The sequence below is a fragment of the Carcharodon carcharias genome, chromosome 11 (genome assembly GCF_017639515.1).
Source record: "Carcharodon carcharias isolate sCarCar2 chromosome 11, sCarCar2.pri, whole genome shotgun sequence".
NCBI classification, from domain to species: domain Eukaryota; kingdom Metazoa; phylum Chordata; class Chondrichthyes; order Lamniformes; family Lamnidae; genus Carcharodon; species Carcharodon carcharias.
In genome coordinates, this window is record NC_054477.1 from 6098424 (window position 1) to 6125424 (window position 27001).

General features: G+C 43.4%; 1 protein-coding gene across 2 annotated transcripts in view; it reads left to right on the top strand.

Annotated features, from left to right (window-relative positions):
- pgm2l1 (phosphoglucomutase 2-like 1) overlaps nt 1–27001 on the top strand; it is a 122513-nt gene that overhangs the window by 36638 nt on the left and 58874 nt on the right. Inside the window, exons 3-6 of one of the 2 annotated variants that reach the window (XM_041199923.1) lie at nt 8189–8295; nt 14814–14898; nt 16270–16353; nt 18256–18449. In XM_041199923.1, coding sequence (XP_041055857.1) covers nt 8189–8295; nt 14814–14898; nt 16270–16353; nt 18256–18449 — 470 coding nt within the window. The remainder of the gene's footprint in view (nt 1–8188; nt 8296–14813; nt 14899–16269; nt 16354–18255; nt 18450–27001) is intronic. The other variant, XM_041199924.1, reaches the window with a different exon arrangement.

Sequence of the window (27001 nt, forward strand, 5' to 3'; positions counted from 1 at the left end):
CCAGCTTTGTGTCATCTGCAAATTTGGAGATATTACATTTAGTTCCCTCATCTAAATCATTAATACATATTGTGAATAGCTGGGGTCCCAGCACTGATCCCTGTGGTACCCCACATGCCTGCCATTCGCAAAAAGACCCATTTATTCCTACTCCTTGTTTCTTGTATGCCAGACAGTTTTCTATCCATCTCAATACGCTATCCCCAATCCCATGCGCTTTATTGATAATGATAATGCTAAAGTGAGACACAGTCCCACAATCAAGCAAGCGTTTATGCGAGATGTGCTTGAACAGATTAGTAATAGGGGTTACTAAGTTAGGCCATGCCCTACGCTGCCCTCGGCCTGAGGTGTGCAAATTTCTTTAATTTTTGCTTTGATCTGTTCATGTTGCCATTTTGCTGCAATAAACACCAGTAAACAGTACCCGTTTGAAACACATCCGCACTATAAATACCCTTAAGCAGAAGTGGTTTGGCAATTAATGACGCCATTAAACACGTAACAAATCTCTCTGACCATGTACTCTCAGAAAGCGAGGGGTTTGTTCTTGCACATTGTTTCAATTTTGGTGTTCCTTTATTCCAAATCCAACAGGAAGAGGGATTTGCTGAGCTGGAACTCCTCTGCTCCCAAATATCCCACCACAAACCAACATTCACTGAAGGTGCTGAATTCTTGAAAGCGTGCCTAACTGATCTAACGTATGCATATTGCAGGATTCCAAACGACCTGTCTGATTTTCACATGCGATGCGAATGTCCTACAGCGTTACGAGGACTTAAGACCAACCCAGACATACACATCAATAAACCTGACAAAGGAACGGGAATAGTTATCCTTTAACATGCGTGACTAAATGAACAAAATGCACGCCATTCTTAATGACGTGTCCAAATTCATATCCGCTCAACATGACTGGACTGCCCTGCTCGAAAGCAAGCTTAAAAAAAAGTGCTTGCTGGACTTCTGTAAGTTCAGTGAGCTGCCGCGTGATATATATGACAGGGTTCATCCTCGTGGCTCGCTGCCTCCGCTCTCAAGACACATAAGTGATGTACTTTTACGCCCTATCTTATCTATGACTGGTTCTGCACAACATGAATTAGCCAAATGGTTAGGCGAGTTTTCCACATACATGGTGAAGGATTGCTTGACATTTGCAAAGACCATACAGGACTTACATATCGATAGCAATGCTGTGTCCATGTGCTCATTTGACATTGCTAGCATATTCACCAATGTTCCACTTCAGGAAGTCATAGATATTTGCGCTGCAGCGCTATATCATGGCGATGTAGACCTATCTCATTGCGTGAATCAGTATTCATTGAACTTATGAACTTGGGAACTCGCACAGTCGAGTTCAGTTTCAATAGCACCATGTGTGTTCAAATAGGTGGTGTTGCCATGGGATCTCCTCCAGGCCCAGCTCTCGCAGACATCTTTGTTGGGTTCCATGAGAAACGTGTCTTTGATAGAATGACACCCAACCTCCTACCCCTCGCATATTTCCAATGTGTGGATGATATGTTTGCTATATTTAAATCTGCAGCTGCATGTAATAATTTCCTTGCACATCTTAATGGGTTCCATCCTGTGCTGAAATTCGCCTTTTTAAACTGGTATAGTCATACTAGTGGAAAAGTCTGCCAGGGGGCTCTTTATCATGGTCTACCACAAGTCTACCTTCACTGGTCAGTATACACATTGAGATTCTTATGGCTCCACACACTATAAGATTGGCCTTATTGGCATCTTAATAAACAGGGCCTAAGCCATTTGCTCACCATGCAAGCTTGAAGCTGAAATAGGGTGCATCAGAGGCATCCTGCAAGATTAATGGCTACCCTGGTCAGATCATGCAAACTCATGAGTGGGCCTAAGGCTGTCTTTTACCCCTGAAAAGTGCCCAGTCTACCTCAGATTACCCTGGGAAGAAAAGAGAGCTCAAAAAATTTGAGCAATGTGTGAAGCTAGCTATTTCACGCTGCTACTATGCAGTAGCAACATGAGTGGTATTCGCCTGTAACAGGATGCTGCCTTCAAGCCTAAAAGACATTCTGCCTGTCACATAAATGAGTAATATGGTGTGTATATATAGGTATTTCAGAGCCGGTATGGTGCTAGGTATGTAGGCCATATGTCCCAGAGACTGGCAGATCGTATCAAACAGCATGTCCCTTCCTTCCGCTGTTTGCAACGTGCAAGGTACAGACTGTAGCCAACCAGCCCATGCTTGCAGAACTCAAAACCGTGTTCAATATTAGATTTGATTCTGCGATTGAAAAACATTTGCTAAATAATCTACAAAATGCTAAGAATTACGTTGACAACCAATTTAAGGTTGTCATTCGGGCTCGCAGTGTGGTGCATTTGTGTGCACTGGAAGCTACATATATTAATACACGAGACCTTGTTCTTTGCAGACTGAACATGCACACACATTACGCCTGTTTCAGCTAAACAAAATTAGCGACGGCCATTCGCTGGTTCATTCCTCAAGGCAAGCCTTGACCAATCAGAGTTAAGCTGTCTGGTTTAAATTTTCAAACAATGCTTGGCAGTTAACTGTTAGTCATCACCAACTGATGTATTCTGCATGGCAACACCTCTACCAATCAGAATCTGTTTGCCAACCAATCAACACACTCTTCACATGGTATAAATTATTGTTCCCTTTCCATTTGGTATTCTTACGAATTGCCTTGAGTGCAAGATGAAAAGCTTCGACCCCCCAAAAAATCTTTTTTTTTCAGCAATTATCAAGTTCTGTACTACCAAATGACTAAATGCAGATCAATTGAAGGTTGAGCTTCATCCATGTAAGATAATGGAATTGGTCGTCTGCAGTTCGCTCAAGGAGCATCTGAAGGTCAATAAACCAGTTAACAGCAGTCGGCATGCACTCAGATGGGATGACCCCGCTTGACCACTATCATCAACTAGAAGCCCTATAATATGATGTGCCAAAAGGCTTTTCATAAAGTTCCACATGGAAAGCTATTAATTAACCTAGAAGCATGGAAATTTAGATGTAATAGACATGTGAAACAGTGTGAATATTAGGATTTCTAATTTCTTTACTCTGGGAGACACTGCCAGTAGTAGGTCAAATTCAATTCCATTCCTGTTCATTGCATGAACTTCCAGTGGTGCTTGGTCATATTTTCAGTTGAAAATAAGTCATTGGCTGATTTTTTTTTTTAAATATTGTTTTTGGGATATGTCCTGTCAGAATAAACTAGTATTTATGCTGAATCACTATTTGCTTCAAGTACATTGTGTGTCAGCCATGTCTCGGTTGGTAGCACTCTTACCTGAGTCAGAAGGTTCTGGGTTCAAGATCCGCTTCAGGACTTGAGCACAAAAATCAAAGTGACACTCTAATGTAGTACTAAGGGAGTTGTTATCTTTTGGATGAGATGTTAAACAAAGCTCCACCTTCCCTCTAAGATGGACTCAAGATCTCATGGCACTATTTTGAAGGCCAGCTGGAGAATTATCCCTGGTGTCTTGGCCAATATTTATCCCTCAATTAACATCAAAATGGATTGGTTATTATCACCTTGCTGTTTGTGGGAGTTTGCTTTGTGCAAATTGGCTGCTACATTTCCCATGTTACAATGGTGACTACATTTCAGAAGTACTTCATTTGTTGTAAAATGCTTTGAGAAATCCAGTGGTTGTGAAAAATGCCAAATAAACAGGTCTTTTAAATTGCCTTGTAGTATGGAATTGAACTTGTATAAACAGGGCCAGTTCCCTTCCTGAAAGACGTAAGTGAATCAATTGGGTTTCAGTTACAATAGGGTAATTCATGAAGTGCTGTAGCTGTATGATGTGGGAGCTGGCAGATCCCATTGTGAGCCACAGTGACCACATCTGCAGCAAGTGTTGGTTGCTGGAGGAACTCCGGCTCAGAATTGATGAGCTGGAGTCCGAGCTCCAGACGCTGCGGCACATCCGGGAGGGGGAGAGTTACCTGGACGCTTTGTTTCAGGAGGCGGTCACACCCGGTAGATTAAGTACCTCAAGTTCGGTCAGTGGTCAGGGTCAGCAGGGTCTGACTGCAAGTGAGGCAGGTAGAGGGATCCTGTGTTCAGGAACAGAGGAGTCTCAGCTCTTGACCTTGTCCAACAGGTACGAGGTACTTGCTCCCTGTGTGGATGAGGAACAGGGCTATAGGGAGGATGAGCCAGCTGACCAGGGCACCGTGGCACAGGAGGCCATTCAAAAGTGGGGACCAAAAAGACAAGTGCTAGTTGTAGGGGATTCTAGAGTCCCGCACGGTAAGTTGCCTGCCTGGTGCCAGGGTGAGGGACATCTCTGAGAGAGATGTTGGAGAGGGAGGGGGAGGATCCAGTTGTTGTGGTCCACATTGGGACAAATAACTTAGGTAAGACTAGGAAAGAGGACCTGTTTGGGGATTATCAGGAACTAGGAACTAAATTAAAGAACAGGTCCTCAAGGGTTATTATCTCCGGATTACTACCCGAGCCACGTACAAATTGGCATAGGGACGCTAGAATAAGGGAAGTAAACACGTGGCTAAAGGAGTGGTGTGGGAAAGAGGGGTTCCATTTCATGGGGCACTGGCATCAGTATTGGAACAGGAGGGATCTGTACCGTTGGGACGGTCTCCACCTGAACCAACCTGGGACCAATGTTCTAGCGAAAAGGGTAAATAGGATGGTCAACAGGACTTTAAACTAGAAAGTGGGGGTGGAGGGAAGGGTAAAACTCCAAGAAGCATGACGAATGGGAAACAAAGCAGCAGGTTCGCGTGTGGGGTAGCGGGGGGTGGGGGGGGGGTTCGACTTCATGGAAAATTGTGAAAAAACTGAAAAGAAAGGAGGGCCCACGAGAGGCTATTAAAGTCCCCAGAACACAAAATAGGACAGAGTGTTTGGAAAGGGCTAGGAATCTAACTTCAAGCACATCAGATAAAGGGTTGACAATGAGAAAGGGGGACGGGAAATACAGGACTGAAAGCGTTGTATCTGAATGCACGCAGTATACGAAATAAGATAAATGAGCTTGTGGCGCAGATTGAAATTGGCAGGTATGATGTGGTGGGCATCACGGAGACATGGCTGCAAGGGGATCAGGACTGGGAGCTAAATATCCAAGGATATATATCTTTTCGAAAAGATAGGCAGGTTGGCAGAGGGGGTGGGGTTACCTTGTTAATAAGAAATGAAATTGAATCAATAGCAAGCAATGATGTAGGGTCAGATGATGTAGAATCTGTGAGTAGCGTTGAGGAACCGCAAAGGTAAAAAAACCATAATGGGAGTTATGTACAGGCCTCCGAACAGTAGTCAGGATGTGGGGCACAAGATACACCAGGAGATAGAAAAGGTGTGTAAGAAAGGCAAGGTTACAGTGATCATGGGGGATTTCAATATGCAGGTAGACTGGAAAAATCAGTTTGGTAGTGGATCCCAAGAAAAGGAATTTGTGGAATGTCTACGAGATGGCTTTTTGGAGCAGCTTGTGGTGGAGCCCACTAGGGAACAGGCAATTCTAGATTTAGTGATGTGTAATGAGGCAGATTTGATAAGGGAGCTTAAGGTGAAGGAACCCTTAGGAGGAAGTGACCATAATATGATAGAATTTACCCTGCAATTTGAGAGGAAAAAGCTGGAATCAGATGTAACAGTATTGCAGTTGAATAAAGGCAACTATAGAGGCATGAGGGAGGAGCTGGCCAGAATTGACTGCGAGATGAGCCTAGCAGGAAAGACAGTGGCAGGAGTTTCTGGGAGTAATTTGGGAGACACAGCAAAAATTCATCCCTAGGAAGAAGAAGCATACTAAAGGGAGGACGAGGCAACCATGGCTGACAAGGGAAGTCAGGGACAGCATAAAAGCTAAAGAGAAAGTATACAATGTGGTGAAGAGCAGTGGGAAACCAGGGGATTGGGAAGCCTACAAAGACCAACAGAGGACAACTAAAAAAGAAATAACGAGGGAGAAGATTAAATATGAGGGTAATCTAGCCAGTAATATAAAAGAAGATTGCAAGAGTTTTTTTAGGATATATAAAAGGGTAAGAGAGAGGCAAAAGTAGACATTGGGCCGCTGGAAAATGACGCTGGAGAAGTAGTAGTGAGGAACAAAGAAATGGCGGAGGAACTGAATAGGTACTTTGTGTCAGTCTTCACGGTGGAAGACTCGAGTAACATCCCCAAAGTTCAAGAGAGTCGGGGGGCAGAGGTGAGTATGGTGGCCATTACCAAGGAGAAGGTGCTAGGAAAACCGAAAGGTCTGAAGGTGGATAAATCACCTGGACCAGATGGATTACACCACAGAGTTCTGAAGGAGATAGCTGAAGTGATAGTGGAGGCGTTAGTGGTGATCTTTCAGGAATCACTGGAGTCAGGGAGGGTCCCAGAGGACTGGAAAATTGCTAATGTAACCCCCCTGTTTAAGAAGGGAGTGAGGCAAAAGTCAGGACATTACAGGTGGATTCGCCTGACCTCGGTCGTTGGTAAGATTTTAGAGTCCATTATTAAGGATGAGATTTCAGAATACTTGGAAGTGCATGGTAAAATAGGGCAAAGTCAGCATGGTTTCATCAAGGGGAGGTCATGCCTGACAAATCTGTTAGAATTCTTTGAGGAGGTAACAAGTAGGTTAGACAAAGGAGAGCCAATGGATGTTATCTACTTGGACTTCCAGAAGGCCTTTGACAAGGTGCCGCACAGGAGGCTGCTCAGTAAGATAAGAGCCCATGGTGTTAGAGGCAAGGTACTAGCATGGATAGAAGATTGGCTGTCTGGCAGGGGGCAGAGAGTGGGCATAAGGGGGTCCTTCTCAGGATGGCGGCCGGTGATTAGTGGAGTTCCGCAGGGGTCAGTGTTGGGACCACAAATTTTCACTTTATACATTAATGATCTAGATGAAGGAACTGGGGGCACCTGGCTAAGTTTACAGATGATACAAAAATAGGTGGAGGGACAGGTAGTATTGAGGAGGTGGGGAGGCTGCAGAAGGATTTGGACAGGTTAGGAGAATGGGCAAAGAAGTAACAGATGGAATACAATGTGGGGAAGTGTGAGGTCATGCACTTTGGTAAGAAGAATAGAGGCATAGTCTATTTTCTAAATGGGGAGAGAATTCAGAAATCTGGAGTGCAAAGGGACTTGGGAGTCCTAGTCCAGGATTCTCTTAAGGTTACAAAAACAGAATTACCTGGAAAAACTCAGCAGGTCTGGCAGCATCGGCGGAGAAGAAAAGAGTTGACGTTTCGAGTCCTCATGACCCTTCGACAGAACTTGAGTTTGACTCAAACTCAAGTTCTGTCGAAGGGTCATGAGGACTCGAAACGTCAACTCTTTTCTTCTCCGCCGATGCTGCCAGACCTGCTGAGTTTTTCCAGGTAATTCTGTTTTTGTTTTGGATTTCCAGCATCCGCAGTTTTTTTGTTTTTTTTTCTCTTAAGGTTAACTTGTAGGTTGAGTCGGTAGTTAGGAAGGCAACTGCAATGTTGGCATTTATTTCGAGAGGACTAGAATATAAAAGCTGGAATGTGCTGCTGAGGCTTTATAAGGCTCTGGTCAGACCACATTTAGAATATTGTCAGCAATTTTGGGCCCTGTATCTCAGGAAGGATGTTCTGGCCCTGGAGAGGGTCCAGAGGAGGTTCACGAGAATGATCCCAGGAATGAAAGGCTTAACATATGAGGAATGTTTGAGGACTGTGGGTCTATACTCGATGGAGTTCAGAAAGATGAGGGGGGATCTGATTGAAAGGCCTGGAAAGAGTGGACGCGGGGAAGATGTTTCCATTAGTAGAAGAGACTAGGACCCGAGGGCACAGCCTCAGAGTAAAGGGAAGACCTTTTAGAACAGAGATGAGGAGAAACTTCTTTAGCCAGAGAGTGGTGAATCTGTGGAATTCATTGCCACAGAAGGCTGTGGTGGCCAGGTCATTGAGTGTATTTAAGACCAAGATAGATAGGTTCTTGATTGGTAAGGGGATCAAAGGTTACGAGGAGAAGGCAGGAGAATGGGGTTGAGAAACTTATCAGCCATGATTGAATGGCGGAGCAGACTCGATGGACCGAATGGCCTAATTTCTGCTCCTAAGTCTTATGGTCTTATTAGATTTTATTGAATTAAAATTTATAGCTTGCTACTTGGAGGAAATTTGTTTAAAAGTTTGTTTTTTGCTTTGCAGGGTTTATTTAAGTATCTTGAGAAGTGCTTCACAGACCTAAAGCAGCGGGGTGTTGTGATTGGATATGATACTCGAGGTCAAGTGACTAGCAGCTGTAGTAGCAAGAGGTGAGTGCTGTTCAAAGATGGGGGCCCTTGCAATATCTTTCTTTCCTTTCCTTTAAATCAGATCCAAGAGTGGTCAAAACAATACAAAAATTACCATAAGCTGCATGATTGCTTTCCACTCCAAACTCTGAAATCTAATAATGTTAATAGAAGTAACCCAAAGTAAAATAAAGTTAACGTAAAAGAAATAAATTGAAGTCGTGGCAGGACAGCTCGGTTGAGTGGAATGCGTGTCCTGTAAAATGTGGGATGTCGTGGATGCTCCTGATGTCCTAGACGACCAGGTGTGTAGGGAGTGTCACCAGCTGTAGAACCTGGAGCTCTGGGTTTCAGAGCTCAAGCGGCGGCAGGAGTCACTGTGGTGCATCCGTGAGGCTGAAAGCTACATGGATAGCATGTTCAGGGAGGTGCTCACACCACAGCTTAGGAGCCTGGAGGTAGAGAGGGAATGGGTGAATGCCAGGCAGTCCAAGAAAACTCAGCAGGTAGTGCAGGAGTCCCTTGAGGCCCTGCTCACAAATTGGTTTTCTGTTTTGGAAACTGGTGAGGGCACTGGTTCCTCAGGAGTGCAGTCAGAGCCAAGTTTGTGGCACCATGAATGGCTCAGCTGTACTGGAGGGGAGGAAGAAAGGAAGAGCTATGGTGATAGGGGATTCATTAGTCAGGGGAACAGACAGGTGTTTCTATGACATGACTCCAGGATGGGGAGGGGGATTAAAAGATGGGTGTGTAACATTATTGGTTAAAGAATAAGTTACAGCTGTGAGGAGGGATGATATACTAAATGAGGCATCAAGCATGACCCAGGCCTTCCTTCCTGTCACTTGCCATTTCAACACCCCACCCTGCTCTCATGCCCACAGTTCCATCCTTGGCCTGCTGCAATGTTCCAATGAAGCCCAACATAGACTGGAGGAACAGTACGTCATCTTCCATTTAGGCACTTTACAGCCTCCTGGATTTAACATTGAGTTCAACAGCTTCTGACCATGAACTGTCTTCCATCCTCACCCCCTTTATATCCCCTTCTTTCAATATTCATTCTCATTTCTTAATTTTTATTTAAATTCATTTTCATTAATTGTTTTATCCTATTTTTAATCTTTTTTCCCACCACCATCCCCTACCCCCACAAGGGTCATCTGTTACTTGTTCATGTTGTTCTTTCCAGAGTGCTTACCCTTGTCATGCCACTATCACGTTCTGCTCTCCGACCTTAATGCTGCCTCCAGCACCTCCTTTAGCCAGTATCACTATCATTAACACCCCTTTGTCCCTTTGTCCATGACATCTCTGGCAATCTCTCCTTTGCCTCCACCTATCACTGGCCTTTATTCAACTTCACCTGCTCCACCCCCCTTTAAACAGCATAAATTTAATTACATTTTACTTCTCTTTAGCTCTGAAGAAGAGCCATAACGACTCGAAACGTTAACTCTGTTTTTTCTCCATAGATGCTGTTAGACCCGCTGAGTTTTTCCAGCATTTTCTGTTTTTGTACCAAATGAGGCCATATGGGTTGAGCTCAGAAATAAAAAGGGACAGCCAAACTGCTAGGAGTGTACTATAGACCCCTAAATAGTGTAAGAGTTAGAAGAGCAAATATGTAGGCAGATTTCTGAGTGCCAAAACAATAAGGCAGTAATAGCTGGGGACTTCAACTATCCTAATATCAATTGGGATATGAACAGTGTGAAGGGCACAGAGGGCGCAAAATTCTTAAACTACCTTCAAGAGAACTTTTTTAGCCAAAACATAACAAGCCCAACGAGAGGGACCACAATTCTAGATTTAGTCTTGAGAAATGAATCTGGGCAAGTGGATGAAGTAGCAGTGGGGGAATGTTTTGGAGATAGTGACCGTAACATAATTCGATTTAGCATCATTATGGAAAAGGACAAAGATAGAACAGGAATGAAAGTTCTAAATTGGGGGAAGACAAATTTTACGAAGCTCAGGTGAGCTAGCGAGAGTGGACTGGATACAGCTAATGGAAGGGAAAACGGTGCCAAATCAGTGGGAGACATTCAAAAGCGAGATTCTACAGGCACAGCCCCCACAAAAAAAAGGATGGTATTGCCAAATCTGGAGCCCCCGGTTATCCAGAAGCATACAGTCCAAGATAAAGCAGAAAAAGAAAGCTTATGACAGTCACAAAAGACTTAATACTGTAGAAAGCCTAGAGAAGAATAGAAAGTACAGGGGTGAAGTAAAAATGGAAAAATTTGGAAAGCAAAGAGGATACAAAAAAATATTGGCAGGTAAAATCAAAGAAAACCCAAAGATGTTTTACCAGTACATTAAGAACAAGAGAATAACTAAGGAAAGGGGAGGGCTTATCAGAGATGTACATGGTAACTTGTGCGTTGATGCTGAAGATGTGGGCAGGGTTCTCAATGAGCACTTTGTCTCCATCTTTTAAGGAGAGGGATGATGCAGACATTCTAGTTAAAGAGGAGCAGTGTGAAATATTAGATACAATAAGCATTGTGAGAGAGAGGAAGTACTGGAGCCACTGAGATCCCTGAAGGTGGATAAGTCTCCAGGGTCAGTTGAATTGTATCCCAGGCTGTTAAAGGAAGCCGGAGAGTAAATAGTGGATGCTCTGAGGATCATTTTCCAATCCTCAATAGATACAGGCAAGGTACCAGAGGATTGGAGGTCTGCAAATGCTGTACCATTATTTAAAAAGGGTACAAGGGATAGGCCAGAAAATTATATACTGGTCAGTCTGACTTCAGTGGTGGGCAAATTATTGGAATCAATTTTGAGAGACAGGATAAACTGTTAGAAAGGCACAGATTGATCAGGGACAGTCAGCGTGTTTTTTTTGTTAGGGGAACATCGTGTTTTACTAACTTAATCGAATTTTTTGAGGAAGTAACAAGGAGGATTGATGAAGGTAGTGCAGTGGTTGTTTACATGGATTTTAGTAAGGCACTTGACAAGGTCCCATGTGGCAGACTGGTCAGGAAAGTGAGATCCCATGGGATACTGCGGAAGGTGGCAGGTTGGATCCAGAATTGGCTCAGTGACAGGAAACAAAGAATGTTTTTGCGAATGGAAAATGGTTTCCAGTGTTGTTCCACAGGGCTCAGTGTTGGGGCCCTTGCTATTTGTTGTATATATTAATGATTTGGACATAATTGTAGGAGGTATGATTTAGGAATTTTCCAGATGACAAAAATTGGCCATGTACTTGATAGTGAAGAGGACACCTGTCGACTCCAGAATGATACCAATGGTTTGGTTGAGTGGGCAGAAAAGTGACAAATGGAAAAGTGTGAGGTAATGCATTTGGGGAGGGCAAACAAAGCAAGGGAATACTCCATAAATGGGAGGATATTGAGAGAGGTTGAAGAAATGAGACACCTTGGAGTGCATATCCACAAGTCCCTGAAGGTGGCAGGACAGGTGGATAAGGTGGTAAAGGACGCATACGGAATGCTTTCCTTTATTGGGCGAAGTATTGAATACAAAAGCAGAGATATAGTGATGGAACTGTATAAAATGCTGGTTAGGCCACAGCTGGAATTTTTTGTGCAGTTCTGGTCATCACATTACAGGATGGACACAATTTCTCTCGAGAAAGTATAGAGAAGATTTACAAGAATACTGCCAGGGCTTGAAAATTGCAGCTATGAAGAAAGATTGGATAGGCTGGTGTTGTTTTCCTTAGAACAGAGGAGGCTGAGGGGTGACCTAATTGAGGTGTACAAAATTGAGGGGCTGAGATAGGGTAGACAGGATGGACTTGTTTCTCCTAGCTGAGGGGTCAATTACCAGGAAGCATAGATTTAAGATGATTAATAGAGGGATTAGTGGGGACATGAGGAAAAACTTTTACATCCAAAGGATAGTGGTTATCTGGAATTCACTACCTAAATCCGTGGTTGAGGCTGAAACGCTCAACTCATTTAAAAGGTACTTGGATCTACATCTGAAGCACTGTAACCTGCAAGGCTATAGACCAGGCGCTGGAAAGCGGGATTAAATGAGCTGCTAGTTTCTTTCATCTTTTTCTGGCTGGCACAGACATGATGGGCTGAATGGCCTCTTTCTGTGCTATAACTTTTCCATGGGAAGAATTTTCTCCCCTCTGTGTGCGAGCGGGCGCGCAGCTGATTGCCAACCACAGAGATAAAAACAAAAAAACTGTGGATGCTGGAAATCCAAAACAAAACAGAATTACCTGGAAAAACTCAGCAGGTCTGGCAGCATCGGTACCCACATGGGCCCCAGCTATGCCTGTCTCTTTATGGGGTATGTGGAACATTCCTTGTTCTAGTCCTACTCCGGCCCCCTTCCACAACTCTTCCTCCGGTACATCGATGATTACTTCGGTGCTGCTTCATACTCTCGTCAGGACTTGGAAAAATTTATTAATTTTGCTTCCAATCTCCACCCCTCCATCATTTTCACGTGGTCCATCTCTGACACTTCCCTTCCCTTCCTTGACCTCTCTGTCTCAATCTCTGGTGATAGACTGTCCACCAACATCCATTACAAACCTACCGACTCCCACAGATACCTCGACTACAGCTCCTCACACCCCGCTTCCTGTAAGGACTCCATCCCATTCTCTCAGTTCCTTCACCTCCATCGCATCTGTTCCGATGATGCTACCTTCAAAAACAGTTCCTCTGACATGTCCTCCTTCTTCCTTAACCGAGGTTTTCCACCCACGATCGTTGACAGGGCCCTCAACCGTGTCCGGCCCATCTCCCGTGCATCCGCCCTCATGCCTTTTCCTCCCTCCCAGAAACATGATAGGGTCCCCCTTGTCTTCACTTATCACCCCACCAGCCTCCGCATTCAAAGGATCATCCTCCGCCATTTCCGCCAACTCCAGCATGATGCCACCACCAAACACATCTTCCCTTCACCCCCCCCGTCCGCATTCCGTAGGGATCGTTCCCTCCGGGACACCCTGGTCCACTCCTCCATCACCCCCTACTCCTCACCCCCTCCTATGGCACCACCCCATGCCCATGCAAAAGATGTAACACCTGTCCCTTTCACTTCCTCTCTCCTCACCTTCCAAGGGCCCAAACACTCCTTTCAAGTGAAGCAGCATTTCACTTGCATTTCCCCCAACTTAGTCTACTGCATTCGTTGCTCCCAATGTGGTCTCCTCTACATTGGAGAGACCAAACGTAAACTGGGCAACCGCTTTGCAGAACACCTGCGGTCTGTCTGCAAGAATGACTCCAAACCTTCCTGTCGCTTGCCATTTTAACACTCCACCCTGCTCTCTTGCCCACATGTCTGTCCTTGGCTTGCTGCATTGTTCCAGTGAAGCCCAACGCAAACTGGAGGAACAACACCTCATCTTCCGACTAGGCACTTTACAGCCTTCCGGACTGAACATTGAATTCAACAACTTTAGGTCTTGACCTCCCTCCTCCATCCCCACCCCCTTTCTGTTTCTTCCCCCTTCCTTTTGTTTTTTCCAATAAATTATATAGATTTTTCTTTTCCCACCTATTTCCATTGTTTTTAAATATTTTTACATGTTTTATGCTCCCTGCTCCCCCCACCCCCACTAGAGCTATACCTTGAGTGTCCTACCATCCATTCTTAATTAGCACATTCGTTTAGATAATATCACCAACTTCAACACCTATGTGTTATTTTGTTCTGTTGTCTGTGACATCTTTTGATGATCTGCTCCTATCACTGCTTGTTTGTCCCTACAACCACACCACCCCCCTCCACTTCTCTACCCGCCCCCCCCCCCCAAACACACACACCTTAAACCAGCTTATATTTCACCCCTTCCTTGGATTCACCTAGTTCTGTCGAAGGGTCATGAGGACTCGAAACGTCAACTCTTTTCTTCTCCACCGATGCTGCCAGACCTGCTGAGTTTTTCCAGGTAATTCTGTAATTAGATTATTAATTGTCTTAATAAGCCTTTGATAGTTCAGCGGATGCACAGCCAACTCCGGTGCGTGCCTGCTGAACTGAAGATTGGAATGATGTGCGGTGACATCGGGACGCATGCCCGACATCACCGTGTGTCATTTTACGCATCGGCGAGCAGGGCCCACCCCTGCACGCTGACCAGAAGATTCAGGCCTATGGTTCAATAGGCCAAGCTTTTCTATACTCTGGGAGAGACTGCCATTAGTAGTTCAAGTTCAATTTCATTCATGTTCATTGCATGACCTTCCAGTGTTGTACTGTAGTCTGTCATATTTTGAACTTGGGGAAAAGGGGTAGATCATTTAGCCCTTGGAACCTGTTCTGCCCATTAAATGAACTGATGGCTACCTGCCATTGATACACATCCTTTAATACTTTTGGACAGGACAACAAAATTAATGAATGTGTGGAATAGTAGTGAAGTTCCTGCCTTTTAAAACAATTTAATTCAATCCAACCTAGATCTTTTCTGGTGCGGATAGTTCTGTGACTAGCTGAATCTTGTTGACCTTTTACAAGACCATTTCTAATAATATGGTGTAATGTGATGGTTGATGCCATGGAAATTATTTTCTTACTGTTTATTGCAGACTTGCTCGGTTGACTGCTGCTGTCTTCCTTGGAAAGGATATACCTGTGTATCTGTTTTCTACATATGTACCAACACCATTTGTGGTAAGAATTGGCTGTGATTACAGCAAGCGTGTCTGAATCTGATACACTCATGCTTGGATTAGCAGAAAGGACCCCTCATAAATCTAATGTCAGATTTTTGGAAAAAAGCTTCAAGCTTGGAATTTGTGGGAGTTTGTGGCACAACGGTTTAGATTCTGACCTTTCATTGCAGGAATATTGGTTCAAATCTAACCCATCTTATAAAGAAGACAGTCTCCTCTTACTTATATCACTGGCTTCATCCAGTACCTTGGGGAGGTGAGGTCATTATATGAAACTATCCCCTAAATTGTTACTGACTGACACTCGGCTAGCAATCTCACTCGGTGGTTGATTTTGAAAGTGGGAAATTATTGCATTGACTATGTTCTGCAGCCAAGTGATGTTCTTGAAGCAGTGTATGGGGATCTTTTATTCTGCATCCATGGCACTATCTGATCTAGGAATGCTTTAGTGTGTTTGAGCTTTTATCCCAGCTGGGCTGCATACAGCCCTGCCATCTTTCTATAAACATTCTCATGGTTCCTGTACACAGAATCTACAGCACACTAACAGATCATTCAACCACCTGGTCTATGTCTGTGTTTATTCTGCACACAAGCCACCTTTCACCCCTCATCATCTCACCCAATAGCATATCCTTTATTTCTTTCTCCCTGTTTATGTAGCTTTCCCTTAAATTCATTAATGCCATTCACCGAAACTAACCCTATGGTCGTGAACTCCACATTATCTCCACTTTCTGGGAAAAGAAGTTTCTCCGGATTTTGTCCTTAATAGCACTGTTCAACATTTTTTCTTCCTCAGGAGGAAATGAAGGAACTTACTGTTTCTTAAAGCAGGTGATCACTAGGTGGGAGACAATAAAAGTCCATTATCAAATAATCATATACTGACTTGATTTTGAATGGACAATCTTGATGAGTGAAATGGCATTTTTTTCACTCTGGACTTTGCAGCTTTTAATATTTGGAGAATTCAAACTGGGACTCAGAGCAGGAGCCCTTCCTATCCAACCTCGCATTGCTTCCAGGCATTCTACACACTAGTCCAAATCACTACAGCCAATGCCAGCATGGGACTCGGCCACAACTGGAATACTTTCAAAGTACTATGTATACTGGAAACCAGGAATTTAAAAGGGAGAATGCTGGAAAAAGGTCAGGTGGCATTTGTGGAGAAAGAAACAGACTTGACATTTCGGGGCAGTGACTTTCATCTGGAGTTCAACTTAGTTCATTCTGTATTACTGCTTTTAACAAATGCCTCATTTCTTTTGTGGGAAGATGCAGGAAGAATGGAGATGGGAAAGCAGGTAGTAAAGGCAGCTAACCATTTGTTGACAATGACCTAAATTTTTTTTTCTTCCAGTCATATGCTGTTAAGCAGCTTCGTGTTGCAGCTGGTGTGATGATTACCGCATCACATAATCCAAAACAAGACAATGGTTATAAGGTATGGTGCAGTACATGGCTGATCAGTTTGCAGAGTGCTTTGTGCAGGATTTGTGAGTAGTTGACATATATGTTTTATACCCCTTGACGTACAGAAACAAAAGGCCAGAATTCAAAGCAGAATAGTCAGGTCTTGTTTCAGGTGGTTGTTATGGGGGAAATGTTAGACAATGACTTTAGTCCGGTTGCCCAATTGTATCTGGGCATGGTGAAATTAAGATATTGAGTCGAGCTAGTGGAATATAGTTTTACCACAGTTATTTTTCTGGTCTCTCTGCCTGAAATGAGTTTTCAGCAGGGTTGGGCTGCTTTATCCATTACCCCCGTCGCACCACTCCAAACCCAGCTAAGGAGGGGGAGAAAATTCTGGCTACAGATACAGTGTTATGCTCTCGCGTACCTGCCAACATTTCCATAGTTTTGAACATTTTTCTGTTTTTGTGCAGGAAGATTTCTTAAATTCAAGATTTTGATGGCTTGCAGTATGTCCTGTCTGTTCTTCCCCAATTTTTGAAAGCAGCAGCTCTCCTTTTCTCTGCCCCACGCTTGTGTCATTTGTCTTCTCACGTTTTTATTCTTTCTGTTTCTCTTTTACCACCCCTCCCCCTCATCACCTTTATTTTTTCTTGTATATGTAATCTTCCATTCTTCTTTGGCCATTTATGTTCGTATTTGATTTGTGCTGTCCAATTCCTTTGCTGTAGAATCAGTTTTATCTGAATCTGCTTTCTAATCCTGTTTTAACTCTTGCCTTGTAACTGCCGTGCATGCATGCAAGTGGAACAGAACGTTGTTTATGCCATTTTGAATGACTGCATGCCTGGAATATACATCTTCCTGTGGAACAGATGGTGGTTTGATAATTCTAGAAGTGGGTATGCTGTACACCATTAACTTTTAATTTTAGTGAGGGGCATGCTCTCCCAGATAAAGTGGATGTTTGACACTATATTTTGCATATTTTCAAGATATCCACTGGATATGTAAAATTGGAAAGGTGTAATTGCAGCTTGACAAGTTCACAATTACTTGCCATGATCGTGGAAATATATAGAAATGAGGACAGAATGTACGACTTTAGAGTTCTCTCTATAGACCATAGTCCAATTTTTCCCTGTCTGCTAATTTGCTTCGTCTGAAGATGACACTTTTTCTTGATTGAAAATTGGTAGAATTCAATAACACCTAATAAATTTTTTTACTACATTTTGGCAAAAGTGAGCATCCCCATGCCTTCAAAAATAAAAATAAAGTGGCCATATCATAACTTGAACCAGGATTTTTTTTTTAAACAGTGGTCATTTAGATTGTCAGATGACAGCCCACTTGTAGATTATGAGCTTTTCTTAATGTCCTTCCTGTAAAACTACAGGAATTCTTATAGATAAATCACTGCCTTTGCTTCATTATCCTTTGAGAAGAACCACACTGGCTGAGTGTTCCCACATCTGATCTTGAACTGGACAGTGTGATTTGTTATTAAGCTGTCTGGAAACAGCTGAAATAATGGAAAGCTGGCATCAAAAATCACTTTAAATATCAACATTTTTTTTGGAAAAAAATTTATAATTCGCTGCTGAAGTTTTCAATAACTCTTCATCAGCAGGAAACCAAATTTTTGAGTTTGAGCCGTGGTCTGATCCCGCATCACTTGTGCTGCCTCTGGTTCAGTCTTTACCAAAAGTGACCTCAGGAAGGTGGTGGAGCAGAAAAGGAACGAGACTTTAAGTCAGGATGAATAACGCTAAAGTGGTTTTGTGCCTTTTACTAGAAACAGAGAGAAAGGGGGTCTCCCTCCCCTTTCCATAGCCAACAGACGAGACAAAATTCTAACACAGAACATTCTGTAGACTCTCTGAATTTAAATTTAACAGTAAGATGTTATTTCTGTCCTATCTGACAGGTTTATTGGGAAAATGGAGCTCAGATTGGCTCTCCTCATGATAAAAAAATCTTAGCGAGTATTGAAGAAAGCTTGGAACCCTGGCAGGAGTCATGGAATGAGAACTTGCCTGATATTAGCCCTTTGCGGCAGGACCCTCTGAATGAAATCTGTGCACTCTACACAGAGGATCTGAAAAAGTTGTGCTTCCACAGGTTAGAGCTGAGTACTTTCTGTTTTGTATAGGGCACATGTGCTAAACCAGGCACAATGGAACAAATTTTATTGCATTATTATGCAGTAATCCTTGTCATTTTATTTCTGTAACATTTGTGTCATAATTGAACCTGATTAATATCTTTCATAATTGAAATCTTGCCCCCATTTTTCTCTTTCGTTCTCTTCTTTCTCCCCCACTTCGGAAGTAGCTGGCTGTTGCCATGATACAATTCCACAGGTTTGCTGGCCTTTCAGAACTTCGCTCTTGACAGTGGGTGTGTGTGTCAGTGGGCTACTCATCATTATGGAAGTGCATCACATCAGATCTTTTTCACTGGTGTCCTGTGTCTGTGTTTTTCAGTAGCAAGCATGGGACAGTGAACAGAAGTAGGAAACATAATCAGATGTGTTTTCTTCCTCTTCAGAGCACAGAGGAAATGCAGCCAGGTGTAGCACCCCAACTACTTCGGTTTTTTGTTTATTCAAAGGGTGTGGACATGGCTGGTAAGGCCAGTATTTATTGCCCATCATTAATTGCCCAAGAGAAGATGGTGGTGAGTTACCTTCTTGAATAAAATTGAATGGCTTGCTAGGCCATTTCAGAGGACGGTTAAAAGTTGACCACATTGCTGTGGGTCTAGAGTCACATATAGGCCAGACCGGTTAAGGCCGACAGATTTCCTCCCCTGAAGGACATTAGAGAACCAGATGGGGTCTTTTTTAACTTAATCTTCCACGGAAGTGGCGTCGCTGGCTAGGCCAACGTTTATTGCCCATCCCTAATTGTCCTTGAGAGGACGATGGTGAGCTGCTGCCTTGAGCCGCTGCAGTCCATGTGGTGCAGGTACACCTACAGGGCTGTTAGGAAGGGAATCCCGGGATTATGACTCAGTGACAGTGAAAGAATGGTAATAAAGTTCCAAGTCGGGATGGTGAGTGGTTTGGAGTGGAACTTAATGCAGCTCTTGTCCTTCTAGGTGGTAGAGGTCACAGGTTTGGAATGTGATGTCGAAGGAGGCTTGGTGTGTTGCTGCAGTGCATCTTAAAAATGGTACACACTGCTGCCACTGTGTGTCGGTGTTAGAGGAGAAAATGTTTGAGGTGGTGGATGGGGTGCCAGTCAAGTGGGCTGCTTTGTCCTGGATAGTGTCAAGCTTCTTGAGTGTTGTTGGCGCTGCACTTATCCAGGTTGTGGAGAGTGTTCCATCACACACCTAACTTGTGCCTTGTAGATGGTGGACAGGCTTTGGGGAGTCAGGTGGTTATTTACGCCCCCTGCAGAATTCCCTGCTTCCACCTTTTCTTGTAGTCACTGTGTATTTATATGGCTAGTCCAGTTCAGTTTCTGGTCAATATAACCCCCACAATATTGATGGTGGGGAATTCCATGATGGTAATTCCATTGAATGTCATGGGAAGATGGTTAAATTCTCTCTTGCTGGGGATGGTCATTGCCTGGCACTTGCATTGCATGAATGTTACTTGCCACTTGTCCACCCAAACCTGAATGCTCTCCAGGTCTTGCTGCATATGGACAATGACTGCTTCAGTATCTGAGGTGTCACGAGTGGTGCAGAACATTGTGCAATCATCAATAAACATCCCCACTTCTGACCTTATATTGGAAGGGAAGGTCATTCATGAAACAGCTGAATATAGTTGGGCCTGGGACACTACCCTGAGGAACTCCTGCAGTGATGTCCCAGGTCTGAGATGATTGACCTCCAACAACCACAACCATCTTCCTTTGTGCAAGGTATAACTCCAACCAGTGGAGGGTGTTCCCTCTGATTCCCACTGATTGCAGTTTTGCTCAGACTCCTTGATGCCATATTTGGTCAAATGTGGCCTTGATGTCAAGGGCAGTCGCTCTCACCTCACCTCTGGAGTTCAGCTGTCTTGTCTGTGGTTGGACTAAGGCTGTAATAAGGTCAGGAGTTGAGTGGTCCTGGTGGAACCCAAACTGAGTGTCAGTGAGCAGCTGAGTAAGTGCTGCTTGATAGCAGCACAATGACCCTTTCCATCACTTTTACTGATGATGGAGAGTAGACTGAAGGGGTGTTAATTGGCTGGGTTGGATTTGCCCTGTTTTGTGAACAGTACATACATGGGCTGTTTTCCACATTGGCAGGTAGATGCCAGTGCAGTATCTGCACTGGAACAACTTTGAATTTCCTGCCACAAAACCATTGTTGAAGCGGAATCCATAAATTCTATTAAGATTAGACAGGGTATTAGATTAAAAACTGGTGAAGTACGCTGAGCCAGGAAAGTGAGCAATGGAGCTGCAATGATCATTTTGCTGGAGTGTATGCAGCACACATATACACATTTGGGTTCAGGACCAGGCACAGGCTGGATTTCGATCCCTCCAGGGTCAAATACAGATACCTAGCTTGATACTTACAGAATTACTATTTGAACAAGGTAGAGGAAACCTTTCAAAGCCTGCACAGAGCAGTGAAGCAGCATCTTCAGGAGAGGCACTAAGAGTTTCTTTTTAATCACAATTATGCTAATACTTTTTTAATAGTTAATCAGTTGGATCATTTTGGCGTCAATTTTGGAAACATTTGTTTTGTGCCTTTTCAACTTTGAAAATGAATCCAACAGGAAGAAATGTAATTGTTGCCAGCAATCGATCTTGCTGTTTATACTTGCAGAATGGGCAAATTATTGCACATGAATGGGAAGATCGCTTATTAGTCGGAGGGTGCAAGTCTAGGTGGGATAACGGAGCAAAGGGATCGGCAGAATACACCAATCACCAAAAGTTATGTGCCACAGGTTAGCAAGGCCATTTTAAAATAAAAACAAACCAAGCAGTTTGCTTTATTTCTGGAGGGATAGAATTGAAATTGAAATGTAGGGAAGTTATATCAAACTTTGGTTGTGCCACACTTGAGTACTGCATGCAGTTCTGGTCACCATGTTATAAAGAAAGATATTGAGGTACTGGAGAGGGTGCAGAGAAGATTGATAAGGATGATGTGTAGGTGTACATATCAGGAAAAAATTGCCAAGTTGGTCTCTTTTTTTTTCTCTTGGGAGAACAAAGAAGGTTGAGGGGTAACCTGATGATTGTCTTTAAAATTATGAAAGGTTTAACAAAGAATGTGGATAACATGAAACTTAGCGATTGAAGTGAATAGTAGAGATGCATATAAGGGGGGAAGCTAGACAAACATATGAGGGATATATTTTGGGTGAGGAAAGTTGGATGAAGCATAAACACTGGCATAGACTGGTTGGGCTGAATGGCCTGTTTCTGTGCTGCATAACATATTTAATCCTATGTAAACCCTCAAGGTCTGACAATTAAGGCATTTGATAAGGTAAATAGAAACTATTTTCTCTGATGGGGGGAGTCCAGAATCTTGATTAGCTAGACCGTTCAGGGATGGTGTCAGGAAGCACTTCTTCACATGAAGGGTAATGGAACACTCTCACCCCAAAAAGCTTTTGAGACTGGGTGTGTGGTGGGCTGAAATGAAAATTTCAACACTAAATTGATAGATATTTGTTGTGCAGGGAACTTAAGGGCTACAGATGGCTGGCATTAAGAAATAAATCAGCCATGATCTAATAGAATGGTGGAACAGGCTTGAAGGGCTGAATGGCCTGCTCCTGCCCTAAGCACAGGTATCAAGTGAAACACTGACCTCAGTTTTGGGTCTTAGATGGATGGTAGAATCTTTCTGGGAGGCTTACATTGGAAAGTTTATCTTTGGTTGCAATATCTCGTTGTGTCTCGTTTTATCTAAGCCCAACATACTTGTCATTGTGGACTACTGCTTGTTGGTATTTTTGGATACAGCTCCATGGGAATGGGAAATCAATCATTTTGAAACGATTGTTCTTGATTACAAGTGTAAAATAGGCATACAGTTAGGTCATGTCTGATGTAATACTGTTGTGCTAAACCTGCATCAAGCCCTGTTACCATATTATCCTTGTACTCACTGACGTACATGGGTTCCCAGTCAAGCAACGTCTTGATTTTAAAATTCTCATCCTTGTTTTCAAATCCCTCTATGGCCTTGCCCTTCCCTATCTCTAATCTCCTCCAACAGCACAACCCTCTGACTTATCTGTGCTTCTCCACTTCTGGCCTCCTGTACATTTCCAATCATAATTGGTCCACCATTGGTGGCTGTGCTTTCGGTTGCCTAGGCCCTAAATTTTGGAATTCTCTCGCTAAACCTCTCCACCTCTTGACCTTGCCTTCCTCCTTCAAGACACTTCTTAAAACTGACCTCTTTGAACAAGCTTTTGATCATCTGACCTAATATCGCCTTGTGTGGCTGGGTGTCATACTTTGTTTTGTAATGTTCCTGTGAATCACCTTGGGATGTTTCATTGCATTAAAGATGTCATATAAATAGAAGTTCTTGTGCTTCTCTGATAGTATACAACATTTTATTGAATTCTTGATTCATTCTGCTGGCAGCTGCAATAGTTTCAGAATGACTTGTTCTAAATGTTGCAACTTCCTGCATTTATTCCTGAAATGTCTATCCTCTATCCCATTTTGAGTCTCCCTCCATCCCTGGTTGAGAAGGTGACCTTGCCAACAGTAGTCATTAGACCAGACCTGACCCAATGTGCAAGAGATCTAGTGATGCTATTCTTTCTGCTTGATTTTTATTTTCCCCTCCAGTCAGGACCTCCCACCGGCTGAGATTGAGAACATTTTGTGTGAATTGTCTATTTTTATTGAGCTCTTTTGATAAAGCTAAGTGCTGTATAGTAAATTTAGAATTATCACGGAAGTTACATATATTTTGAAATGGAAAAGGAAGGAACTTTAGGATATCCCAAAGCATGTCATAGTCAATGCTACTTTTTGAAGTGTAGTCACTGTTGTGATGTAGGAAATGCAGCAGCCAAATTGCAAACTGATCCCACAAACAGCAGTGAGATAAATTACCTGATGATCTGTTTTTAGTGGTGTTGGGGAGATTTGCTAGGGCTGTAGGGGAGGGTTTAAATTAGCTTGTCAGGGGGATGGGAACCCGAGAGGGAATTCAGATAGGAGAAAAACAAAACTGGTAAAAGTAGTAAGTGAAAGTGGAAAGCAGCAGAAACAAAGACCAGTATCAAATAGAGTCAAAATATTGAATAATGTTAAAAGGCAGAATTAAAAGTCACTTTATCTGAATGCACGCAGAATTCGCAACAAGGAAGGTGAATTGATGGCACGAATAAGAGTAAATGGGTATGATAAAATTGTCATTATGGAGGTGTGGCTGAAGGGGACCAGGACTAGGAACTAAATATTCAAGGATCATTGACATTCAGGAAAGAGGTGCAAAAAGGAAAAAAGGTGCAGTAGCTCTGTTAATAAGTGATGAGATCAGTACATTAATGAGAGAGAATCTTTGATCAGAAATACAAGATTTCCAGGTACTGATGACATAAAGAGATATGGGGATAGTGTGGGAAAGAGGTGTTGAGATAGATGATCTAGTTGATTGGTGGAGTAAGTACAAGAGGCTGAATGGCCTACTCCTCCTATTTTCCTATCCCCATATTAGGTCTGAGCATTGTGCTTGCTTAAATGCACAAGCCTGCATTTCACTCTCTATTGTGTAGCCTTTTGTCTGGTTGTTCTGTAAACAGGACTAGCCATTGTGCCAGAATGGGTAACATTACTCTTGATTTAGCTTTCTTGTACTCTTCTGTCGGAGATGCTGGGTCTTAGTTTGGTGCTTCTACCAATAGCAAGGTGGAGATCAGAACATGCCATATGGATTCATTAGCCCCACACACTGAATATATCTCGGAATGCCACCACATCATGTAGATTCATAAATTGTGTTGGATGATTTTTTTTCAAAATGGAGATAATGTGCTCATAAAAGTGAGTCTGTATGTATTGTGCAATTATGGACTTTACCCCTCTTGATACTCGCTATCACACAAAGAACTCTCAGATAAGGTTAACTTCATAGTTTTCCTAAAACAGGCAATGTACTGTAATTTCTCTCTCTCTCATGCTTGCGCTGTCTTGAAGCAAGAAGGGCGCTTGCCACAGAGTCTGTGACAAGAGCTTGCTCGTGGAGTCTTTTACTGTGGTGCTGCTGTTGTGCTGCAGCTACCATATGGCTCAGGCTGATCAGGAAACTTTCCTGCTCTTACTGTCTGCCATTGGCATCTCCTAAAAGATTTATGGGTTGACAAGCAACCTGCTTGGTCATGCCATGCATGCACCTTGCACTAATCCTCAAGAGTAATGCATGTTCCACTGGGATGATACTTCCAGTTTATACATCAGCAATTCTTGTGGCTGCTTGAGTAAGGTCACTTGATTGTAACTAATACATTATGAAACCATGCCTCATCTTACTGCAATGAGACTTGGACAACATTCACGCTTGGGCTGATAAGTTACATTCGCACCCCACAAGTGCCTGGCAATGACCCTCTCCAATAACAGAGTCTAACATCTCTCCTTGATATTCACTGGAACTACCATCATTGAATCAATATCCTGGGTGTTACCATTGACTAGAAACTGAGCTGGACCAGCCATATAAATACTGTGGCTACAAGAGCTGGTCAGAGGCTGGGAATTCTGCGGTGAGTAACTCACCTCCTGAATCCCCAAAGCCTGTCCACCATCTACAAGGCATAAGTCAGGAGTGTGATGGAATACACTCCACTTGCCTGGATGAGTGCAGCCCCAACAACGCAAGAAGCTTAACACCATCCAGGACAAAGTAGCCCGCTTGATTGGCACCCATCCACCACCTTCAACATTCACTCCCTCCTCCAGCATCGACACACAGCGGCAGCAGTGTGTACTATTTAGAAGATGCACTGCAGCAACTCACCAAGGCTCCTTCGACAGCACCTTTCAAACTTGTGACCTGTACCACCCAGAAGGACAAGGGCATAGGAACAGGAGTAGGCAATTCAGCCCATGGAGCCTACTCCGCCATTCAATATGATCATGGCTGATCATGCATTTTAAATGCCTTTTTCCCCCACACTATCCCCATATCCCTTTCTGTAATTGGCATTTAGAAATCTGTCAATCTCTACTTTAAACATACTCAATGACTGAGCTTCCACAGCCCTCTGGGGTAGAGAAATCCAAGATTCACAACCCTCTAAGTAAAAAAAATTCTACTCACTTCGGTCCTAAGTGACTTCCCCCTCATTTTAAAATTGTGTACCCTGTTTCTAGGCTCCCAAACCTGGGGGAACATCTTATCTGCATCTACGCTGTCTATCCCTTACAATATTTTGTAGGTTTCAATGAGATCACCTCTCATTCTTTGAAGCTCTCATGGATACAGGCCCAGCAGACACCTGGGACCACCACCACCTGTGAGCTCCCCTCCAAGCTTGGGACTATATCGCTGTTCTTTTCACTGTTGCTGGGTGAAAATCCCGGAACTCCCTTCATAACACTGTGTGTACCTACACCACATGGACTGCAGTGGTTCAAGATGGTGGCACACCTCCATCTTCTTGAGGGCAGTTAGGGATGGACAATAAATGCTGGCCTATCCAGCAACATCCACTGAAAAAATACTTAGAGTAGGCCTCAGTACCTTAGGGAGAAGAATATTTACGCAAATTCCTTGTGTGATTTAACTGTCTGTTTGGTTGAATTGCAACTGAACAGACTAATTTGAGATCAATGCTTCAGGCAGTTTTGAAGAGCATCTGTGTGACAGTTGATTATTGTACCCTGCTCCATGTCCCATGAAATTGATGTTGCCTTGTTTGCTCGCAAGTAATTATCTTAATCACATCCTTTTTTTTCAATTAAACTCTCCTTCAGTGCTGTGTCAAATCTAGATTATTAATGTGGTTTCTTTTTCATTTACAAGTGTGCCATGATTTAAATATAGGCAGCCGGTGACTAGAGGAGTTCCGCAGGGGTCAGTGTTGGGACCACAACTTTTCACTTTATACATTAATGATCTAGATGAAGGAACTGAGGGCATCCTGGCTAAGTTTGCAGATGATACAAAGATAGGTGGAGGGACAGGAAGTATTGAGGCGGGGAGGCTGCAGAAGGATTTGGACAGGTTAGGAGAATGGGCAAGGAAGTGGCAGATGGAATACAACGTGGGGAAGTGTGAGGTCATGCACTTTGGTAGGAAGAATAGAGGCATAGACTATTTTCTAAATGGGGAGAGAATTCAGAAATCTGGAGTGCAAAGGCACTTGGGAGCCCTAGTCCAGGATTCTCTTAAGGTTAACTTGCATGTTGAGTCGGTAGTTAGGAAGGCAAATTCAATGTTGGCATTTATTTCGAGAGGACTAGAATATAAAAGCAGGGATATGCTGCTGAGGCTTTATAAGGCTCTGGTCAGACCACATTTAGAATATAGTGAGCAATTTTGTGCCCCGTATCTCAGGAAGGATGTTCTGGCCCTGGAGAGGGTCCAGAGGAGGTTCACGAGAATGATCCCAGGAACGAAAAGCTTAACATATGAGGAACGTTTGAGGACTCTGGGTCTATACTCAATGGAGTTCAGAAGGATGAGGGGGGATCTGATTGAAACTTACAGAATACTGAAAGGCCCGG